The sequence below is a fragment of the Bubalus kerabau genome, chromosome 11 (assembly GCF_029407905.1).
Source record: "Bubalus kerabau isolate K-KA32 ecotype Philippines breed swamp buffalo chromosome 11, PCC_UOA_SB_1v2, whole genome shotgun sequence".
NCBI classification, from domain to species: Eukaryota; Metazoa; Chordata; class Mammalia; order Artiodactyla; family Bovidae; genus Bubalus; species Bubalus kerabau.
In genome coordinates, this window is record NC_073634.1 from 89,641,828 (window position 1) to 89,664,099 (window position 22,272).

The 22,272-nt window shown below is 53.4% G+C and overlaps 1 protein-coding gene across 5 annotated transcripts in view; it reads right to left on the reverse strand.

Annotated features, from left to right (window-relative positions):
- Window positions 1–14: 14 nt before the first annotated feature.
- ATP6V1C2 (ATPase H+ transporting V1 subunit C2) overlaps window positions 15–22,272 on the reverse strand; it is a 60,337-nt gene continuing 38,079 nt past the window's right edge. For 4 of the 5 annotated variants that reach the window (XM_055540929.1, XM_055540928.1, XM_055540927.1 and 1 more), the window contains 10 exons: window positions 20,699–20,793; window positions 13,628–13,719; window positions 12,171–12,269; window positions 11,527–11,595; window positions 9,225–9,317; window positions 9,015–9,108; window positions 6,253–6,390; window positions 5,319–5,416; window positions 539–671; window positions 15–286 (listed from right to left, as the gene is read on the reverse strand). In XM_055540929.1, coding sequence (XP_055396904.1) covers window positions 197–286; window positions 539–671; window positions 5,319–5,416; window positions 6,253–6,390; window positions 9,015–9,108; window positions 9,225–9,317; window positions 11,527–11,595; window positions 12,171–12,269; window positions 13,628–13,719; window positions 20,699–20,793 — 1,001 coding nt within the window. In that variant the 3' untranslated portion in view covers window positions 15–196. The remainder of the gene's footprint in view (window positions 287–538; window positions 672–5,318; window positions 5,417–6,252; window positions 6,391–9,014; window positions 9,109–9,224; window positions 9,318–11,526; window positions 11,596–12,170; window positions 12,270–13,627; window positions 13,720–20,698; window positions 20,794–22,272) is intronic. The other variant, XM_055540931.1, reaches the window with a different exon arrangement.

Below are 22,272 nucleotides of genomic sequence, written 5' to 3' on the forward strand. Positions count from 1 at the left end.
GAGACAATTCAAAGGACTGAGAACATTTCTTTACTGTGACTTACAAAAAATAAATACAACTGTCTCTAATCTTTGTGAGCAATTTCTCTAAAAATCTAAAATCTGTAGGATACTTAAATTGTTCTTGGGCTAGAGGAAAGAAGTGTCTGTAGTAGTTCACAGGAATACTCAAGTTTAGTGGTACCAGCTCATCTTTCTAGTCGAGAAGACTAAGGTCGATGTGGAAGTAGACGTAAGGAAAGTAGTCTTGGTTGCTGAGTTGGAGTCCAGGGATCTCCACGGATGCCTGCAAAAGATGTCACGTTAGTGCATAAGCTCATCTCGTTTTGTTTCCGTGTGAGGAAAGCTCTCTAGGCATTGGCCGGAATTTCTGCCTGCCACAGTCCACCCCAACTCAACACAGTCTCTTGTTAACCTTTCACATTTGTGAAGTGTAGATTTTTCTAATAGTCTGGCAGGTACCGTTTTGGGGGAATAGCTTCATGTGGAGAGGCTGACCTTACTGTAAAAGGCAGCTTTCTCTGGATGATATACCTACATCCAATATACTTGCAGCTGCAACTTCATCCAGATGCCTGAAGACGGAGTTCAGAACCTGTCGTAAACGTTTGGTGCATGACTTCTTATGAGGCTGGAGGAGAACCGCCTGGAAGTTCACTGGCAGTCCATACCTGTGGAGGCAGACCAAGTGTGTAACGGAGTTGCTGCAGTATGGGTAAAATGAACCTGGCAGTAAATCCTAGTAAGAGTGAAACATCCGCCAACACAGCTTAGGAGAAGAAAACTCAGTTGAGCAGAATGTCAAGGGTCAGGAATGCGGCTAATTATTAGATCTTTCTGCACAGAAAAATCTCTAGAACATGCTCAACAGCTTCTGATGGTGACAGTCTTTGACTAAGAGCCAAGGGGTCCCTTGGGTATGTGTGATTGTCAGGTGGTAAGGGCTCAAGTTGAGGCGGTCCAAAAAACATTTTGACTCCAAAGCCTTTGTCTAAAATGCAGCTTAGTGGCTTTACTTTTCTCCACTGGAAGACCAGCGCACACAGATCTGGTTTATCAAGATTGTTCATTCCTTTTGCCGAGTTTTGGGTGGACAGAAAGGATTTTAAATGGACTTTGGATGCCAGTGTACATGTAAAAACCACTTGCTGGCAGCTTTTCCTATTGTGTTATCTCAACAAAGCATTTACACTGAGACTTCCTGCTGGTCCGGTAAGAATCCGCCTGTCAGTGCAGGATACACGGATTCCACCCCTGGTCCAGGAACAGCCCACCTGCCACAGAGAAGCCCGTGGTCTAGAGCCGTGCTCGGCACCTACCGAGTAGCCCCTGCTCTCCACCGTTATAGCAAGCCCACGCACAGCAATGGAGACCCAGTGCAAACAAAAATGTTTACACTGAGTACTATATTAAGTAAATGTGCATTTTGTAATGGGTCAGTGTTTTAAATAAATATATATATACACTACCAGTGAGCAAATGCTTGGATATTCAATACTTACCCATGCTTCACGCCCGAGTCAGGCATGTGAAAGCTGGCCTTGAGATGCCCTTTTACTGCCTAACCTGTTAGTATTACTTCGGTTTTATTTCACAATCAAGACTCATAAATTAGCCCCTGACTTTCCTGGTCCTCATTTCTGGCTGTTAATGGTGCAAAGCGTTCACTCAAGTCCTGAGGTCTCCTAGTGGGTCTATAGAAAAGTACAGTGAAAGGGCCATTTGTAATTGCCTCACTGTAACCAAGCGAGCCTTAGGACACTGAGCGAGCGGGGCCCCACCAGAGCCAAGAGGAGGAGGGCCACAGGGGCCGCTGATGCTGGCAGGGAACAGCAGGAGCCCCTGGGCTCGATGGGGTGAGAGGATGGCCCAGCAGACACCCTCGTTCCTTCTCTTGTCGTCCAAGCTCCGGCTACCCAGAGGACAATGAGCAGAAGGTCGTAGTGCTTCCGGGAGAGTCCCTGTCGCTTGAGTGAGCAGTGGCTCTCACCCTGCCTTCCCTCCCGAACGTCCCACCCCACTCCCAGTGCCCTGGGTAGAGACCCCACCGCACACCCACGGCCTCACCAGCACAGCTGACCCTGCCCACCGCAGGGAAGTCCAAGCACCAGACTTCAGACTTCTCAAAAGGTGACAGTCACTGATGCAGAGCCCAGGGCACATGTGTGTCTGGAGACAGCATTCCAGCTCACAGACGCAGTAGCCAGATCATCACTCTGCCACCCTCCAACTGGGCACCCCACCACGTTCATCGCCAGGTTGCTCTGGGAGGCTGTTTACCTTTCTCCTGAACCAAGAGGCCATCTGCTGAGCTCTGCTCCCCTGACCAGCTGTGAGCTCCTTGTTCACTGTGCTACCCGTACCCGTGTCTGGTGAGTAACAGACACCCCCAGCTAGACACTGGCTACAGGAATGCTCCTTGCCCCTCGCCCAGCCTCGACACTCTGGACCCCTTCCTCATCCCACCTGCCTTTTTGTTTCAGGGCTTCCATTCTCCCTAGACCCTTCCAGTCCTCTCCCTGCTAGCTGTCCCTCCTGGTCAGTTCAAACACCTACTCCATCCTGCTCAGAACAGGCCTTCCAGGTCAGCTCTCCCACTCCTTTCTCCTCCAGCCACCACCAGGCTGCCCACTTCTGGACCACTCAGTACAGGAGCCTCCGTCCCCTCGAGGCCCCCTAATGGGGGCCCTCCACTTGTGCCCTCTGTACTAAGAAGGTCACAGTCACCACCCCTGCCTGCTCACATGCCACCATCGTGCCCTTTTCACAAATTCCCCCAGCTCTCATCCCACCTATGAGAGCATCCAGGGTCCTATGTCACCGGAGCATCCTTCAGTTACTAGTTGCTCACGCCCAGTGGTCCCATTCCAGAAACACGTCAAGCCTCAACCGTCTGCTTCCTGACTCACCCATCTCTCCCTCCCCTAGCCTCTGACATCCCCGTGGGCTTCTCTGCCCCGACTCCTCAGAGGCTGGGCTCCCCTTTGGTGTACCCTCTAAATGACCCTCTGTAGGTGAGCTCATCCAAACACATCGTCATTGGTGATTCTCTAACATCCATTCTCCACCAAGTCCTCTCCCAAGATCCCGACTAATTAATTACCCAGCTACCTTGCTGGCTTCTCCAGTCTCATCACCATCCCACCACTCACCCAGGGCCCATTTCCATTTTCATCTTGGGTGATTTAAGCACCTGACAATGAACCAGCACTTCCTCCGCTGAGGGCTGGTCCACTTCTCTTTGATATGATTCAGCCCACAAACGTAGAGCACCTCCTCTCTATCCGACTCCAGGCTGGGTGACAGGCAGAGAGGCAAGTCACCCCGGCCCTCCCCTCCAGCTCCCAGAGTAGGGAAAAAGGACAGAACCAACTCTGAGGAAAGACAGAGCAGCAAGGGCCAATTGAGGGCAAAGGCCGAGGAGTCGGAGGAACAAGAAAATAGGTGAACGGTAGCCATCTGCTCTAATCAAGTTGCTTTAACATCTGTTTTCTTAGCTTATGCGTGCCCCATACGATGGAATATGAAAAAGTCATGAAAAAAGATCGAGTATCTCTATGCATAGTGATGAGACTATAAGTAGATGAAAAAAAAAATTGCAGAGCATCAAGTATAGATGACCCAACTTGGGAAAGAAGAGTCTTAAAACCATTAACTGGGATAATCCATGGGTGGTGTAACTGACAGGAACTTACTTTCCACAGTACCTATTTCTGAACTTGAATTTTTTTTTTAACAGTAGTGATGTATTACAACTATTCAGGAGAAATAAAAGTATAGGTTTTAAGAATGTCATACATTGATAGTTTTGAATAGAATTGTTTTTGCATATACTTCCTTTTTATTGAGCTTAAACACAATATTCAGGACCTCTGTGGACCATCTGGACCTCGCTCTTGAGCAAAATGGGCCTCCAGTAAGGATGGCAGGCTTTGCTGTACTGAGCCTGAGGACCAATGATTTTCAAGGTGAGCAGGGACAGACTGGGACTGTTGATGTCTGGAACACTCTGGGTTATCCTGAGTCTGCCCTTCAGCCCATTGTCACAATGCTTGCCATGACAGAGGTCTGAGATGTCTGAGAGAGGACGAGGAGCCATGTCAGACCCAGCTTGTGTTTAGACAAAACCACGTTGGGACCCATAAGAAGGATGAGCTGGAGGCAGAGGACCAAGGAAGAGCCTTTGGCAACAGCTGGGAAGGAGATGGTGAAAGAGAGAGACAGAGAGAGAGAGAGCAAGGGTCAAGGCAGGATGGAGGCTTGTCAGGGGTGCCGTGATGTGGAGGAGGGGTAAGGCCGTAAGGATGAGGGGAGGGAGGCGTCCAAGGGGGCCCTGAAGTTTGGGGAGGAACCTGAAGCCATTGGCAGATACGAGGATCAGGAGGAAAGGACTGGGAGGGAAGATGAGCCAGGAGTCCAGGGGAAGCCTCTGGGGAAATGAATAGCAGGGGGCACCCAGGAAGCCTGGGCAAGGAAAAGAGAGCGGGGCACTCCACCAGGCAGGTGTGGGATGGGGTCCTGAGGACGCCTTCGGTGTACACAGGGAAGGGGCCCAGCAAGACCACCCAGAGGGGCCAAGGGGCCACTGGACCTGCAGGCCTGAGCAGACCAAGCTTTGGGAATGGGGGTGCAGTCAGCTACATGCAGTGCTGCCAAGACCCCCCCCCCAACCAATAGTTCAGGACACAGGTGTTCAAATGGGCTTCAGTAAAAGTTTCCTGCTTGACTCCATTTTTGTAAACATTTTATAAAAATCATGCATATCTGCAAATTTAAAAAAACAAACTCAAAAAGCCTGAAGGATGCTAGGAACACCAGCGAGTTAGCAGTGTTTCCTCTTGGTGTTAAAGTTACAGGTGATTTTTCTTCATTCTTTGTGCTTACCTGTAGTTGCCAAGTTTTCCACAAAATAGTGAACCTATTTTGCATTTGTTAAAAAAGAGGTAAAGTTTTGTTGTTGTTGGTTTGTTTGGGTTTTATATTTTGTGCTGCCTCGAGGGCTAGGCCTCAAAACTCAAGGACGGAGACAGTGCTGGTGTTTCCTGCAGGAGCCACTGGGCCCTGGAGGGCTGCAGAGAGTGGGTGGGGGGAGCAAGATGCCAGCCTGGCAGGAGACTCAGAGCACCGGAGAGCAGGGGCCTCAGGACTGAGGGAAGGTTTGTTGGAGTCAGGAGTCCCTAAGCTTGTTGCCAAGAGCCAAGAATTGCAGAAGAGGGTAGGAAGGCCAGGGCTGTCCCAGAGCCTGGCAGGGTGGGGTGGTCCTGGTTGGAAGGAGGGTGGCAGAGCCCAGGTGGCCCCAGAGCATCACGTCTACGCACCTGAGCACAGACTCCACAAACACTCTCAGTGCCTTGATGTGGATCCAGGCAACAAAGGCTTCGCTGAAGTGGACCTTGAGCCATCGCAGCAGCGGGCCCTGCAGAGGATAGGAGAGCGGTGACCCCTCCCGGCCACTCCACCCGACGCCTGGCCAACAGAGGGACGTGGGTTTTGGCAGAACGAGCCCCAAGCCGAGAAGAAATGCCCAGTGGCCCACAGAAGCAGTAGGTCGGTCAGACAAGGCCCAGGGCCAGGCCTGGGTGCGTGTTCTCCAGGGGCCGCCTGGTGCCGGGGTGGTTCGGTGGGCCAGCCCACCTGGCACACGCATGGGGCCACCGCCGACCAAGCTGCAGGGGGCTGGGTAGCCCCTGACCCAGGGCTTTCTGCAGGCAGCTGGCAGACTTCTCTGTCTGACACTGCGCTGCCAAGGAGTCCCCCTTCTGCCAGGTCCTGGCATCATCCACCAGCCACCGCTTCCAGGGGTCTCCTCACGGCCCCCCTTCACGGGGCCGCAGCCCATCAGCCACAGCAGCTATCACTAATGCTGGCGTGGCTGTCTTCCACAGATGCCGGCAGAGGTCAGGGGTGGGTCCAGCTGGGGCACCCAGGGAAGACAGCTGAGATGCCCGACCACCACCAACCCCCCGGCCCCAGCCAGGATGTGCCCCGTCACCAGCTCCAGCCACCTCCAGCCAGAACCAAGGCACCCTGGCCAGCAAGCACCCATCACTGCTGGGGGAGCGGAGGGCAGCTCCCAAGAGGCCCTGCAGATCAGGAGGAAGCGTGATTCTGGGGGTCCTTGAATTTAAGACCTCGAAAGCCACAGTAGGTAACAGGAAAGGCGAAGATTTGTTTTCTCCCAAAGGTGCCTGCGCGGGCGGGTGAGGACGTGTGAGCCGGGGAACCCCAGGGCTCCCGGGGGAGGTTGCTTACCTCACCCTCGCCCTCATTCTCTCTCTCTCTGTCGCTCTGCCCCGCAGTGGGCCTATCGGGGTTCCCTAGCGGGGTTACCTTAACCTTGTGGTCCGGGAAGGTGGATGATCCCTTTTTAAGAGCAACACAGGAAGTTTGCTAAGGGCACAGAAATGATTTATTAATCTTTCAGCAAACAGGCAGCACAAAACAAATCATTCTCACGGCTTGAAAAGCACGTGCTTGGCGACTCAGGAATGCCGGCCCACCCTCTGGGGACTTGTGTGCTGGTTGGACTGGAGGGCATGATGATGCCCTTGGCCCACTGGGGGTGAGATGGGGGGGTGGGTGTCAGAGGGCACCAAAGACCCGGGATTCCACATTCCAGGGGCAGAGTCCACAGCCCCTCCCTCAGCCTGGCCGGGAGCTTTCCCACACTGGCACCGACCAGCTCCACCTGCCGGGCTGTGTGGGCTCCATCAGGGTGTCTCCCCCAAGGTCAGCCCACAATCGCCTCTTGGGCAATCGGAGTGCACTTAGGCATGTTGCAGGCAGGAAATGGGTCAAGCACCCTTTAACATCTTTCTGTGCAAACACGGGCAAAGCCCAGGAAAATCCCGGCCTGTACTCTCAAAGGGGGCTGAAACCCGGGACCCAACCCGGCCCCTCCGGTTAACAAGTTAAAGACAGGGACGCAGGACACTGGTCCCACCTGAAAGAAGGCTAAAGGCGGGAAGAGATTCTTAAGCTGGGGTAGGGCTGACCCCAGCTGACCCTGCTCACGGGCGCACCGCAAGAGCCTCACAAGGAACTAAATGTTTCAGTGTGTCTCCTTTGGGGCTCCGGTTCCCCCTCCAGGGAGACTGGGCAGGGCTCCCCAGGGCAGCCACGGGTGCAGAAGTCTACACCACATGAAAAAGCGCCAGTGAGCAACCTGAGACGGAGGTGCAGGCATCAGGTTCGGTGTATCACTATGATCCCCAGGGGGGTCTGTGCCAGCTTGGAGATGGGTGCCAAAGGCCCCGGACACCCGTGAAAGGTGCCACCATCGAGCGACGCCATGGGGGGCTGGGGCCAGGACTGAGGCAAGTGGGGAGAGGCCTCAGCTAAAGAGTGGGCTCGAACGTCCTTGGGTTATTTTGGTTTCGGGTGAGCTGGGGTAAAGGAGGACACTCTTCGGCCTCAGCTCAGGCTGGTGATCATCCTTTCTGCTGGTGAATGTGGTCTGAGACAAGGGGCTTAGGGCTCCAGCTCAGTCCTTAGCCTCAGGAAGGGGCGCCAAGCCCTGGCGCCTCGGCCGGAGCCCAGCAGATTATAGATCTAAGTGTGTGTTCCCTTGTGTGTGCCCGTGCCTTTCTCCTCGAGGGGCGTGTGTGCTAAGTCGCTCCAGTCGTGTCCGACTCTGTGCGACCCTGTGTACAGTAGCCCACCAGGCTCCTCAGTCCACGAGATTCTCCAGGCAAGAATACTGGAGCAGGTAGCTATGCCTGCCTCCAGGGGAGAGGGGCTGAAATCCCCCACAGGTACTTCTATGTCATCTGTTTTCATTTCCTCCTCAAAGAAGGATGGGTCGATCCGGTGGGGATCGGGAGGCCCCATTATGGGGGGCTCTGAGCCTGGTTCTCACTTGGAGGCCATGTGTCTGCAGTCCCTCTGCAAAGGTCACTGACCTGAGAGGTCAGGTGGGACATGCAGAATGCCCAGCCCGAGGCCGGAGGAGGCCCTGGGCAAACACACGGCCCGTGGGAGGCACTCGCACGTCACCCAAACACACACATAGCCTCGTGTTTACACACTGGACCTCCCTCTCCTCCCTCCTCTCGATACTAGAGGCTGAACTGGAAGCTTCTCTGAGAACCCTCCCTGGTGGGGCAGGTGGGGGATGGGGACCTGAAAACATCCCACGGGGCTCAGGCTCACTCCGAGCTGGGGGTGGCCGTGTCCCGAATGTGCCCATTTTAGAGTCACAGCCGCACCGCTCACACGTCAACAATGAAAACCTGTTTTTCTCCCCCTTGAGCTCAGCTGCCCTCACACAGGAGAAGGTTCTGAGTGGCTGCTAAGCTGCTAAGTCGCTTCAGTCGTGTCCGACTCTGTGAGACCCCATAGACGGCAGCCCACCAGGCTCCACCGTCCCTGGGATTCTCCAGGCAAGAACACTGGAGTGGGTTGCCATTTCCTTCTCCGAGTGGCAGTGGTCGGAAGTTTCTGGGAGAAGCACCCACTCTTTGCTAAAAGCCTGGGGGAGGTAAATACAGGTGCTGGTGACTGGTCACGTCCCTCCTGGAGGTCACACAGGCCAGGGCTTCAGGTGACCGCTGGCTGCACTCTGCAAGGTGGTGGCCGCTCTTGGCACAAATGCTGCTGCCTGAAGCGCCAACAGCCTCGCCCAACCTCCAGCGGCTCGCGAGGTCTCTCCCTGGGCTCGTGCTCGCTCGCCTCTCAGAGCCTCACTTTCTCATCCTCAGGACGGAGCCCGGAGTCCCTTCCCGGAGGGCAGGGACTGGCTCGGTGAGATCTGCCGCTGCAGGGCTCACGTGCCACCTCCGGGTTACCGTGCTTGTCACTGTCCCCCAGACCTGCTCCAGCAGCCCCAGGAGGACACGTCCCTGGGGGTATGCACCGGGGGGAGGGGGATGAAGGGCACTGGGGGGTGGGGACTGGGCAGGGCCCTTGTGCTCCAGGCCTGTGGTGCATGGGTGGGAGGTAGGGTGGGGTTGTGGTGGGGTGGGGGCCACCCAGAACCTTCCTGAGAACCCTCCCGGCCGGTATCATATACTCACATATTGTTGCTTCTTATCCGACAGCAATCGGGTCATCTCTTCCCTTTCCCTTTTAATTTCTTTTTCATCATAGTAAAATTCTCGTACAGTGAACCTTAAAACAAGCAAACGAGCGGCTGTGGCTAAGAAGCTTCCAGGCGGGCCAGAAATCACCCCCTCCAAGGGCAGACGAACCAACCTCTGGGAAAACCCACCAAGGCCGGCCCTTACTTATTCTCTCTGGCTTTGGTTTTGAAATCATCGATCACTTTTCGAAACAGAGTCACGGTGAAGAGGCCGCCCTCCTTGTCCTCAGCGATCAACCTGTTGGAGAGAAAGTCTTGTTCACTGGATGCACCACCAGGCTGCTGAGCTGGGTGGGAAAGAGTCCATCGTTTCTCCAGGGGCGGTGGGTTGCTGCCAGTGGGAGCCCGGTGGTCCAGGTGCAGCGGCCCTGGAAGGAGCGAGGGCACCGGACAAAGGATGACCCTTCCTGTGTCCTAACTCCAGGCAGTGTGTTGTGAGCAACCTAACTCCGACTCCTTTCACTCACCCTCCAGGCTAGGGCTGCAGGGGCCTGCAGGTGATCTGAACACAGGCCCTGGAGGAAAATTCTGGAGACTTGCGCAGATCTGGGCTGGTGGTCCGGACATGAACCAGCCAAGACCCAGCTGATCACAGATCTCAATCACCTGGCATGCATAGCAAGTGCCCAGCTCTCGAATGCCACGGTGCAATGAAGCAGGGCAGAGTTCCCATTGGTAAAAACCATCCCACAATGGGCATTTCATGTCCAGTGTCACACTGTTCTAATTAGACATGGCCTCCCTGGCACACCCTGACGTAGGAGGGCTGTGGTCACTGGGACCCATGTTCTAAGGGCCTTGGCATCCTGCTGACCACATGACCTGACCATGGGCCCGGGCAGGGTCTCGGATCACCTTTCCTGCTTCTCCAAGCCACCCATCGGGGCTGACCCAGGATCCAGGAACCTGTCCACAGTCATCTCCAGAGGCTCGCAGGTACCCCTTGACAATGAAGGGCCTGGGGGTTCTAATCTGAGAAGCCAAGCTGCCTCTGGTAGCAGGCTCTCCCTGCATGTGGCCATGGACAGCCAGCCCTGGAGAAAAGTGAACGTTCTGGCCAAACAGGCCAGTTTTGAAGGCAGCTCCTCTGCCAGCCTGCACCCCCTCCTCCACCTCCTGCAGGTACACTGCCCCCGGCTCACTCCTCCAGCCTCCCCTTGCAACCTCAGGCTGTGACTGTCCTGTTCCCTGCACCCTTCAGTTTAGCTCCTGATTGCTATCACTTGAGAGCCTGTGACCCAGGGAGAGCCAGCCCTGCAGCAGGTGCCAGGCCAGAGGCCTCTGGGCTGCGATGGGAGTGGACAGGGCTGCCCCCATGCTGAGCTCTATGTGCGTCCAAGTGTGTGTGTGTGTGTGTGTGTGTGTGCGTGCGTGTGTGCGCGCGCGCGCGCGCGCGCGCACGTGTGTTAATCCCTCAGTCTTATCTGATTCTTTTCGACCCCATGAACTGCAGCCCCCCCAGGCTCCTCTGGCCATGGATTCTCCAGGCAACAATACTGGAGTGGGTTGCCATTCCCTTCTCCAGGGGATCTTCCCAATGCAGGGATCGAACCTGGGTCTTCTCCACTGCAGTTGGATTCTTTACCCTCTGAGCCACAAGACTCACTGTCAAATCATTTCAAATGACAAGCTATTTCAGACACAGGGAAAGGTATAGAGAATGACAAATATCCATGTATCCCCCCTTCCCCCATCAAGCTTAAGACACAGAACAATTTTCAAACAATTGAAGACCCACGTGCCCTCCCAACCACATCCTGCAGCCCACCCCCAGGTCATTGCTGTGCTGTTCAGCATTTCTCATTCTCAAATACCCCGTGATCCGTGCCCCTGCATCTCTCAAGTCACATACCATCTGGTTCTGTCCATCTGGAGACCTTAAATAATAAATGCCTTCATGCTGTGTGTCCCCTTCTACAATTTTCTCTCCACTTCACATCGTACAGTGAGATCTATGCCTGCTCCTGCCTACAGTGCTAAATCCTTGGTTTTCCCCACTGGGTGGCACTCATGGGTTGAATATATTCGTCCATCCCTTCTAAGTCACTTTTCCAGCCCTAACTGGCCGCTCCTGCTCTGATGCCAGCAGGCCACATGCCGAGACTCTTCCTTCCCTGCTTGTGCTCTGCGGTCATCACGGCCAGGCCCTTGCTTGACCCGCAGGTGGGGAAAAATCCAGCCAAGATGAGCATGCGGAACAGAGTGCTGCTCAGGCCTTGCAAGCGCTGAGGGCCAGAAGGTAGTCAGGGTGGGCTTCCTGGAGGAGACGGCAAGGGAGCAGACTTCTGAAAGATGGAGGGAGTCTGGCCTGTGGCTGAGTGTGTGGCCATGAACGAACATGTGTGGAGGGCTGAGGGCCCTTGCACCTCTGGGATATGTTTGGTGGCTGGGTGTCTCAGAGTGCCCATACATGGCCCCCCAAACCCAGGACCTGAGGCCTCACTTACTTGGTTGACCGTGGGACCACCATGTCTGAGAGGGATTCATAGGTTTTTTGCCATTGTACGTAACTCGGCCTGCAAGAGTACAGAATCATTCAATGATTTTTGAAGAAAAGGCTGTGAGGTGTCCTGAGTGTCTAGGAAATTGCATGCCCTTTACCCTGAGGGACTGGGGGGAGCAGGGCTGGGGGCCAGACAGCGCCCCAAACATCCCCCGAGGCCCTGCCATGGACACTGGAATGCTCACCTCCCTAGGAGGCCCCAGGCAGCAGGGAGGGGCCCAGGGGAAGGACTCAGTGGAGACTCCCGCTGGGAGCTCTAATCCCAGGCCTGTGTGACCTTGGGCAGGCCAGCTGAGCTCTCCAGTTTTAGGACTAGGGAACAATAACAGCCCCCAGGCTTGTGTGAGATGCCTCCTATGTATGGCTTCTGACAACAGTGGACGGATGTCTGAGAAATGGCCGCTCCTGTCACTATGACCACCACAGTTCTATCAGCTGCTCCTGAAACCAACTCCACAGCTGCCATTTAGGGCCCCGGCATCTGGCCGTGGTGGGCTCTCCCTTCCTTTCCACTGAGCAGGACAATTTCCTTTGTGATCGCCAACCCAGCCCCAAACCCCCAACCCCCTCTCACTCTGGCCCGCTTACTTGGGGACAATGACCAGCAGTGTGATCAGGTACTCAGAATCCAGCACAAAGTCTTCTTTGCTCACAATGTCACTCAGGGTCCGAGTGAAGAGGTTTCCCCTGGATTCACAGGGGACAAAGAGGTGGGGTCAGTAGAAAGGCACATGGAGGCACCCCGGGCACACCCATAACACCGAGGGCAGCAGGGGACAGGAAGGCTTGGGACACTCCCCAGGGAGGGGCGGGGACCCTGGGCCAAGTGTCCCCCGGCTCTGTGTCTGGGTGGCCAGAACTGCAGTGGCTGGCAGGACCCCAGGTGCCATCACCAGTCACCCGAGCTGAATTCAACACTTTGGCTGCCGGCGCTGCCCGGGCACAAGCCGCCGGCTGTTGGGAGGGGATCGCTGGTGGCAGGCCGTGTAAGTTACACAAGTGGCAACAGTGGCTGGACCAAGAAGCCACCTGGGCTGTGCTGGGCAAACCAGCCCTGATGAGGGTTCCGTTTCACATTACACGCCTTGTCGTCCAGCAGCCAGGAGACATTCACCTGAAATAGCTTTGCATGTGTGTCCAGTGGAGCCTAGTCTCATTGAGGTCATGGTATTTTCTAGAACAGGGACCAAGGGTGTTGTACCAGCAATTGGGCCAAAATTACAGTTCCTGAGATGCTCTGTAGTATCAGTGCATAGTTGTCCAGTTGCTCAGTCGTGTCCAACTGTTTGTGACCCTATGAACTGAAGCACTCCAGGCTTCCCTGTCCTTCACTATCTCTCGGAGTTTGCTCAAACTCATGTCCATCGAGTTGGCGATGCCATCCAACCATCTCATCCTCTGTCATCCCCTTCTCCTCCTGCCCTCAATCTTTCCCAGCATCAGGGTCTTTTCCAGTGAGTCAGCTCTTCACATCACTCCAATATTCTTGCCCAGGAAATCTCATGGACAGAGGAGGCTGACGGGCTACAGTCCATGGGGTCACAAAGAGTCGGACATGACTGAGCCACTGATGGCACACACACGTAAGGCCTGAGTGTAGTAGGTACGTAATAATAATAGAGCCAGGAATTCCCTGGTGGTTCCAATGGTTAGGACTCTGCACTTTCGCTGTAGTGGCCTGGGTTTAGTCCTTGGTCAGGGAACTAAGATCCCACAAGATGCAAGCTGTGGCCGAAAAAAAAAAAACAAAAAAACCCGTTGCTCGAAAAAATTAACAGAAGAGGGAGGTAGACACCGACCCACTTCACCCTCAGCTCCTTCGTTCAGTGTATATGCTCAAAGGATCAACCACTGCGACTGCTGACCTCCCTACCCAGCACACAGCTCGTGAACATGCAGGAGTGCCTCTGGCCTTCCCACTCAGACACAGACAGACACAGACCTTGGCTCGGCCAATGATCTCAAACGCATGGGTATAAGCCCAGCCTGGACCCCAACTCAGCCAGGCCCTGAGGCTGCTAGGAGCCCAGAGCCCGAATACTCACATGGATTTCTTCTCCAGATTTTCTAGGTTTGTCTTCAGAGTGTTGTAGGCAGCTGTTCGGGACTTCAGGTCTATCTCGATCTGTGCCAGTTGCTAGTTGGAAAAGCACAAGAGAGTTTAAAAAGTTGGTTTAACTTCTCAAAATTGCTGCAAATTGCTCCTGGTGCAGTTAAGGAAAAACTGCACCCTGCCCATTTGCTGGAATGGCTTACATTTTTCTTCCTTCTGCTCTCACAGACTGCCGGCAACCCAGCCCTACAGAGAGCCCCACGTTGCAGACAGGAGGCTTGAGATATAAATGGCTTTTCTAGCATTACTCAGTGAGTGGAGTCTTGTTCTTATCTCAAGCCCATCTCATACTCTCACAACCCTCCAGCCCCCACTCCACATGTCTGACTCTCTGCGATTCCATGGATTGCAGCAAGCCAGGCTTCCCTGTCCATCATCAACTCCTAGAGCTTACTCAAACTCATGTCCATCAAGTTGGTGATGCCATCCAACCATCTCATCCTCTGTCGTCTCCTTTTCCTCCTGCCTTCAATCTTTCCCAGCATCAGGGTCTTTTCAAATGAATCAGTTCTTTGCATCAGGTAGCCAAAGTATTGGAGTTTCAGCTTCAGCATCAGTCCTTCCAATGAATATTCAGGATTGATTTTCTTTAGGATGAACTGGTTGGATCTCCTTGCAGTCCAAGGGACTCTCAAGAGTCTTCTCCAACACCACAGTTCAAAAGCATCAATTCTTCAGCACTCAGCTTTCTTTAAGGTCCAACTCTCACATCCATACATGTCTACTAGAAAAACCACAGCCTTGATGAGACAGATCTTTGTCGGCAAAGTAATGTCTCTGCTTTTTTATTATGCTGTCTAGGTTGGTCATAGCTTCTCTTCCAAGGAGCAAGCGTCTTTTAATTTCATGGCTGCAGTCAATATCTGCAGTGATTTTGGAGCCCAAGAAAATAAAGTCGGTCACTGTTTCCATTACTTCCCCATCTATTTGCCATGAAGTGACGGGACCGGATGGCATGATCTTAGTTTTCTGAATGCTGAGTTTTAAGCCAGCTTTTTCACTCTCCTCTTTCACTTTCATCAAGAGATTCTTTACTTCTTTTTGCTTTCTGCCATAAGGGTGGTGTCATCTGCACATCTGAGGTGACTGATATTTCTCCCAACAATCTTGATTCCAGCTTGTCGCATGATGTACTCTGCATATAAGTTAAATAAGCAGGGTGACAATATACACCTTGATGTACTCCCAGTTTGGGAAGGAGTTCATCATATACAAACATCCAGAAGTACATCCAGCATATATTTTTATTTCTTCCCTGAAAAGGAATTGAAAAAATACAATAGAGAAGGAAATGGCAACCCACTTCAGTATTCTTGACTGGAGAATCTTACGGACAGAGGAGCCTGGTGAGCCTCTGGGGTCCATGGGGTCACACAGAGTCGGACACAACTGAGTGACTAACACACACACACACACACACACTGCATATAAGTTAAATAAGCAGGGTGACAACATACAGCCTTGATGTACTCCTATCCCAATATGGAACTAGTCTGTTGTTCCATGTCCAGTTCCAACCGTTGCTTCTTGACAGGTGTCTCAGGAGGCAGGTCAGGTGGTCTGGTACTCCCATCTCTTGAAGAAGTTTCCACAGTCTGTCGTGATCCACACAGTCAAAGGCTTTGATGTAGTCAATGAAGCACAGGTATATGTTTTTCTGGAACTCTCTTGCTTTTTCCATGATCCAACGGATGTTGGCAATTTAATCTCTGGTTCCTCTGCCTTTTCTAAAACCAGCTTGAACATCTGAAAGTTCTCGGTTCACATACTGTTGAGGCCTAGCTTGAAGAATTTTGAGCATTACTTTGCCAGCGTGTGAGATGAGTGCAATTGTGCAGTAGTTTGAACATTCTTTGGCTTTGCCTTTCTTAGGGACTGGAATGAAAACGGATATTTTCCAGTCTTGTTGCCACTGCTGAGTTTTCCAAATTTGTTGGCATACTGAGTACAGCACTTTCACAGCATCATCTTTTAGGATTTGAAATAGCTCAGCTGGAATTCTAACACCTCCACTAGCTTTGTTCATAGTGATGCTTCCTAAGGCCCACCTGACTTCACATTCCAGGATGTCTGGCTCTGGGTGAGTGATCACAGCTTCGTGGTTATCTGGGTCATGAAGATCTTCTTTGTACAGTTCGTCTGAGTATTCTTGCCACATCTTCTTAATATCTTCTGTTTCTGTTAGGTCCATACCATTTCTGTCCTTTATTGAGCCCATCTTTGCATGAAATGTTCCCTTGGTATCTCTAATTTTCTTGAAGCGATCTCTAGTCTTTCCCATTCTATTGTTTTTCTCTATCTCTTTGCATTGATCACTGAGGAAGGCTTTCTTATCTCTCCTTGCTATTCTTTGGACCTCTGAATTCAGATGGATATATCTTTCCTTTTCTCCTTTGCCTTTAGCTTCTCTTCTTTTCTAAGCTATTTGTAAGGCCTCCTCAGACAACCATTTTGCCTTTTTGCATTTCTTTTTCTTGGAGATGATTTTAATCACCACCTCCTGTACAATGTCATGAACCTCCATCCATAGTTCTTCAGCCACTCTATCAGATCTAATCCCTTGAATCTATTTGTCACTTCCACTGTATAATTCTAAGATTTGATTTAGGTCATACCTGAATGGTCTAGTGGTTTTCCCTACTTACTTCAATTTCAGTATGGATTTCAATAAGGAGTTCATGATCTGAACCAGTCAGCTCCCGGTCTTGTTTTTGCTGACTGTATAGCGCCTCTCCATCTTCAGCCACAAAGAATATAATCAGTCTGATTTTGGTGTTGACCATCTGGTGATGTCCATGCATAGTCATCTCGTGTTGTTGGAAGAGGGTGTTTGCTATGACCAGTGCATTCTCTTGGCAGAACTCTATTAGCCTTTGCCTGCTTCATTCTGTACTCCAAGGCCAAATTTGCCTGTTACTCCAGGTACCTCTTGACTTCCTACTTTTGTATTCCAGTCCCCTATGATGAAAAGGACATCTTTTTTTTCTGTGTTAGTTCTAGAAGGTCCTGTATGCCTTCATAGAACCATTCAACTTCAGCTTCTTCGGCACTGGTGGTTGGGGCATAGACTTGGATTACTGTGATATTGAATGGTTTGCCTTGGAAATGAATAGAGATCATTCTGTTGTTTTTGAGATTGCACCCAAGTACTGATTTTGGACTCTTGTGGACTATGAGGGCTACTCCATTTCTTCTAAGGGATTCTTGCCCACAGTAGTAGATATAATGGTCATCTGAGTTACATTCGCCCATTCCAGTCCATTTTAGTTCACTGATTCCTAAAATGTCAATGTTCACTCTTGCCATCACTTTTGCCACTCCTGTTTGACCACTTCCAAATACCTTGATCCATGGACCTAACATTCCAGATTCCTATGCAATATTGTTCTTTATAGAATTGGACCTTACTTATATCACCAGTCACATCCATTTCCTCATTCTTTCCTTCTGGAGTTATTTCTCCACTGATCTCCAGTAGCATATTGGGCACCTACCAACCTTTGCCTTTTCATACTATTCATGGGGTTCTCCAGGCAAGAATACTGAAGTGGTGTGCCATTCCCTTCTACAGTAGACCACATTTTGTCAGAACTCTCCACCATGACCCATCCATCTTGGGTGGCCCTACATGGCATGGCTCATAGTTTCATTGAGTTAGACATGGCTATGATCTATGTGATCAGTTTGGTTAGTTTTCTGTGATTGTGGTTTTCATTCTTTCTGCCCTCTGATGGAGAAGGATAAGAGGCTTGTGTCCCTCTGTTGGAGGTCAATTCTGTCTGACCCTCATCCTGGCCCCTCTAAGTACCCGCTGTGGCTGAGCCCCGACCAATGCCCAGGTCTCTAGGCTCAGCTGTGCCCCAAGTAGCCCCTTCATGCTCTGCACAGGGAAGAAGGCTCTTTTCAGTTTGGAGAGAGGTCACCAGTCTGACCATAGGGAGATGTCCCTTGTTCTCGAAGTTTCAGGAGCACATCCGAGTTCCCCTCCTCAATGGGCAGGGAAATGAGACCACCGAGGCCAAGACCCGGTTCCCCAGGTGTCTGGCCTCAGGTGCCTACCTGCTCTGGCTGTATGACCTGGTGTCAGCTGAACCTCTCTGAGCTCAATGCCACAGAGCAGACTACCCAGGAAGACGAGTCCTTTCTCCAGCAGACTGAGCCCCTTGAGGGTGGGTCTGCAGCTGGGTCAACTCTGCAATTCTGGACAGAGCGGCTGGCACTTGGCGGTGCCTCAAGAACGTGTCCAGGACCAAATACTCCCAGCCTTGCTCCTTCTGGCCTCTGGCTGGCGTGCACTCCCCACCACTGAAGGCATGTGTGCCAGGCAGAGCCTTGAGATACCATGTACCTCCCTGCATAGGGACGCTTCAGGTGGTGGAGGTACCGGGGGCCAGTGCCCTGAGTGAGTGGACAAGAAGCAGGCTCCCACTAGCCACTGTGGACACTCATATGGCAAAGAAAGAAACTTTGCTATTTACTGTAGGCTGCTGAGATCTAGAGGCTTTTTAACAACTTCGGTGTGGCCCAGCCCACAGAGATGGCCGCAGTCATGGGCTGGGTCCCCATCCCTGCTCCTTTTCATTAATGGAGGCGGGTGGGCTCAGCTTTCAGCTGGCAGGAGGGTCGGGGGCCCAGCCCTGCCTGTGTCAGCATGGGGCACCTCCCAGTGGGGAGACCTGCTTGGACACCGAAAAGACACTGGTCACTTTAGAAGGGAGTTTCTCCGACCAGGATATCTCTAGTTAACTGATTTTCATTTCCCACGAGGGGAACAGGCCCAAGCCAGTGCCAAGGGCATCACTCCAGTGCTCCTGGGGCAGACACAGGGTGAGGAAGCTGATACCTAGACCCTCTGCCCCGCCTGCCTCAAGGAGCTGACCCCATCAGTGAAGCCATCTCAGGGCTGCCTCGGAAAGCAGAGCCAGGCACACACCTGAGACCTTCATCCCCCTCCCAGGGCACTACTTCAGCCCCTGCAGGGCCCAGGGGATGCCATGCCACCTCTCAGCCAACCTCCCACCTGAAGTCAGGGAAGGTGATACCTGCCCACGAGGGTATATGGGAAGTAAAAGTTCTAGGCATATAGCGAGTACTTTCAAACCAGGGTTCACTTCCCCACTCTTGCTTTTCTGCCACAGTCACTCTCTGGGCCCCCCAGGGGAGAGAGAGAGGCCAGGTTCTATCCTCTACAACAGCTCCCCAATCAGATGAGGCCCCGATGTGCTCCCGTGGCCTCCAATTTCTGCTCCATGAATGAAAGTATCAAAGTGAAGCCCTCTGGGGACATCAAGGGTGTCTCCCGGCGTGTTGACTGCTGTCGCCTCCCTGAGGGTGGGCACTGATGAACATTCTGAGGTTTAGCCCGATGGTTTATGACCACTGTCCGCAGTTCCCTCCATGACACATGGAGCCCCTCATATGTCTCCTGAGGCCCACCAGGTGGCTGGGCAGGTCAGGCGGAGGAGATGGGTCTCGGGATCCACTGCTCTGCAGGTCTCCTGCTGGCAGGCTGGTGACCCAGCCAGTGTCTCTGAGAACGAGGGTGGGCCTGCAGCCTCAGAAATCTGAGTGCGGCTCACTGGGCACCCCTTACATCACAGAGGCCCCAGCCCCTCCTGGGACAGTTGGGCCCTTCAAGGAGGAGCTCTGAGAGCACCTGTGCCAGGTATGGCATCCTGGGGGACATTGTGCACCTCCACCCCCAAGCTGGAACCACTTGGTGGTGTTTGGGGCTGGCCGCTCCCTGCCTGGCTGCTGCTGAGGCCAGGCTGAGGCCAGGCTGAGGCAGGCAGCATGGGCAGAGCTGTGCTCGGCGTCCACGGGGGATGATGCTTGCTGGCATGGCTGTCCCGGGGACACAGGCAGTGATGAGCACTGGCTGGGTCACCAGCCTGCCAGCAGGAGACCTGCAGAGCAGTGGATCCCGAGACCCATCTCCTCTGCCTGACTCGCCCAGCCACACCTGGTGGGCCTCAGGAGACATATGAGGGGCTCCATGTGTCATGGAGGGAGATGCGGACAGCGGTCATAAACCATCGGGCTAAACCTCAGAATGTTCATCAGTGCCCACCCTCAGGGAGGCGACAGCAGTCAACACACCGGGAGACACCCTTGATGTCCCCAGAGGGCTTCACTTTGATACTTTCATTCATGGACCAGAAGTTGGAGGCCACGGCTCACTGAGAAGGCTGAATTGTGGGGCCAGGGCTTCCCGGCTCCCCAGTGTCATCAGGGTGGCACGCTGGGCAATGCCTTGCAGGAGTTAGGGCTCCTAAGCCCAACGCTCCACTGAAGCTGATAGTTTTTGTTACGTCAACAACCACCCTGGGGGTAGGGGTGTCAGGGAAGGGCTGACTTCTCCATCAGCATCTTTCAAAGGGGGGCACAGTGAACGGACTCCAGGGTCTGGACTCAGAACACCAAGGGGCTCAGAGTGCCCCTGGAGGGGAGTGTCCTGTAAGATGAAGCCATCCTGTCAAGTGGTAGGTTTGGAAGAGGTATTCCGGCCTGGAGAATTCCATGGACTGTACAGTCCATGGGGTCGCAAAGAGTCGGACAAACTGAGCGACTTCCACTTTTCACTTTGGAAGAGGTACATATGGTTTCCCTGTGTTGAGATGGGAAAGAATCTGTCTACAATGCAGGAGACCCAGGTTCTATCCCTGGGTTGGGAAGATCCCCTGGAGAAGGGAATGGCAACCCACTCCAGTATTCTTGCCTGGAGAATCCCATAGACCGAGGAGCCTGGCGGGCAACAGTCCATGGGGTCACAAAGAGTCAGACGTGATTGAGCAAGTAACTTTGGAAGAGGTATAGGGGGGCAGGTGGTCATCAACCTGTTTCCAGGGTGCCCTGAACCCCACCCCGCCTTCTGCCTCTGGCATCCTGGAAAGTGCCTCTCTGCTTCACCAGGGTCCAAAGGCCATGTAGATTCACCCCAATGTCCCCAGACAATCAGGGTCACAGATGTGCGACCCCCCTGGAGAGAAGATCCTCCTCGTACCTTTGCCAGAATGTCCACGACGCTCACCAGCGGCTGCTTCGCGGGATACTTGGCCACGTCCCATTCAAAGTGGGTCACAAAGGACGTTAGGTCAACTGCAAGAGACAGACACATCTTAGCAGACAGTGGGCTTCCCATCTCTCCTGAGACCCAGGTGCCATGCCCGGGCCAATGTCCCCACTTAAACCAAGGAATTAGAGAAACTGAAGGACAGACTCGGGGCTCCCTCCTCTCTGGGAGAGCAGAAGCTGGGTCAGCCACCAGCCAGGCCTGCAGGTAGCTCACAAGCCCCTCAGAAAAGCCCACCACCCGGGATGCTGTAAGGGTGAGCTCCTGTGCCCAGACTCAAACTCAGACAGCTGCCCCAGAGCTCTGCATGAGAGGCCCTGCCTTTGCAGGAGGTGGACCCTGAGTTAGGAGAAACTCAGACACTGGGAGAATTCCCTGCCCTTTCCAGTAGGTTCGGCCATGCCCTGCCATGAGTTATTGGCTAGAAGTACCCCAAAGGCATGCCAGAGAGCCCCAAGCCACCCTCTGCAAACCACACAGCCTGTCACAGGTGCCAGCTGCCCAGCAGACAAGCAATCTTCCTGCCTCCCACACCCAGCATTAGACAGGCCAGCGCCATGCACGTCTGCTTTAACGAAGGCATTTTCAACATTAGCAAAATACTAGTGTTCGCGTATGTGGTTTTCGCCACTTGGCACAGATGTGCTTTTGTCAGGGTATCTCCTTTGTATAAAGTCTATAGTGAGAAGAACAAATCAGTGTCTTTTCAATGTTTCCTTTTTTCCCTCACTTCCTTCAGAAGCAAACTAAACCTCGCATTCCCGGGGTGTTTGCAATTGTCTCTAACAAGCTGAGGGCAGAGGAAGGGGCTTGGAGTTCAGTGCTGGGGGCGGTGGAGCACGGAAACATGTTAGTAACCATTCTGTTTGCACCTCAGTCTCCCTACCTGAGCAGTGGGAGCACTGGGGGAAGTCTCTCGAAGGCCCACTCTCCTTAGGGGAGGGCCCGCACTCCTCTAAGGTGCTACCTGGGGGCCAATGGCAGGTTACACCTCAGTCAGTCACCCCTTCTGTGTATGGCATGCTAAGGGGGCCCCTGAATTCCTCGAAGCCAGCAAGAAGGGCCTGGATTCTCACCCCAGGTTAAGTGGACGCGAGCCTTTCCCAGCCTACCCTCACAGAGATGGAAAGGGACTGGCCACCATCCCTCGACATTCAGGCACCATGACCGAAGGCAGCTCGCTACCATGCCAGGGTTGGCAGGTCATAGCCTGCTCGCCCTCAGTCTCCTGGGGACTCTGGTCTAAGCTGATACCCCAGTGAGATGCATGATGCGATGAGGGCAGGACTGCGGGAGGAGGGGAGAGCCAGCACCCGCCTCCTGCCCTGGGGGCTAGGGGGCTCGGAGGGCTTTGAGGAGACCCTGTATTCACATGGGTCCTGAGGGGGCCAGAGAGTTTGCCATGTGGCCAGTGAAGGAGGGGGCTGGGTGTTGACCAGGTGGACTGGCCAACATCACTTTCTGGGCACGGGGAATCCCTGGGTCAAGCTGATGGGCCGGGGGTG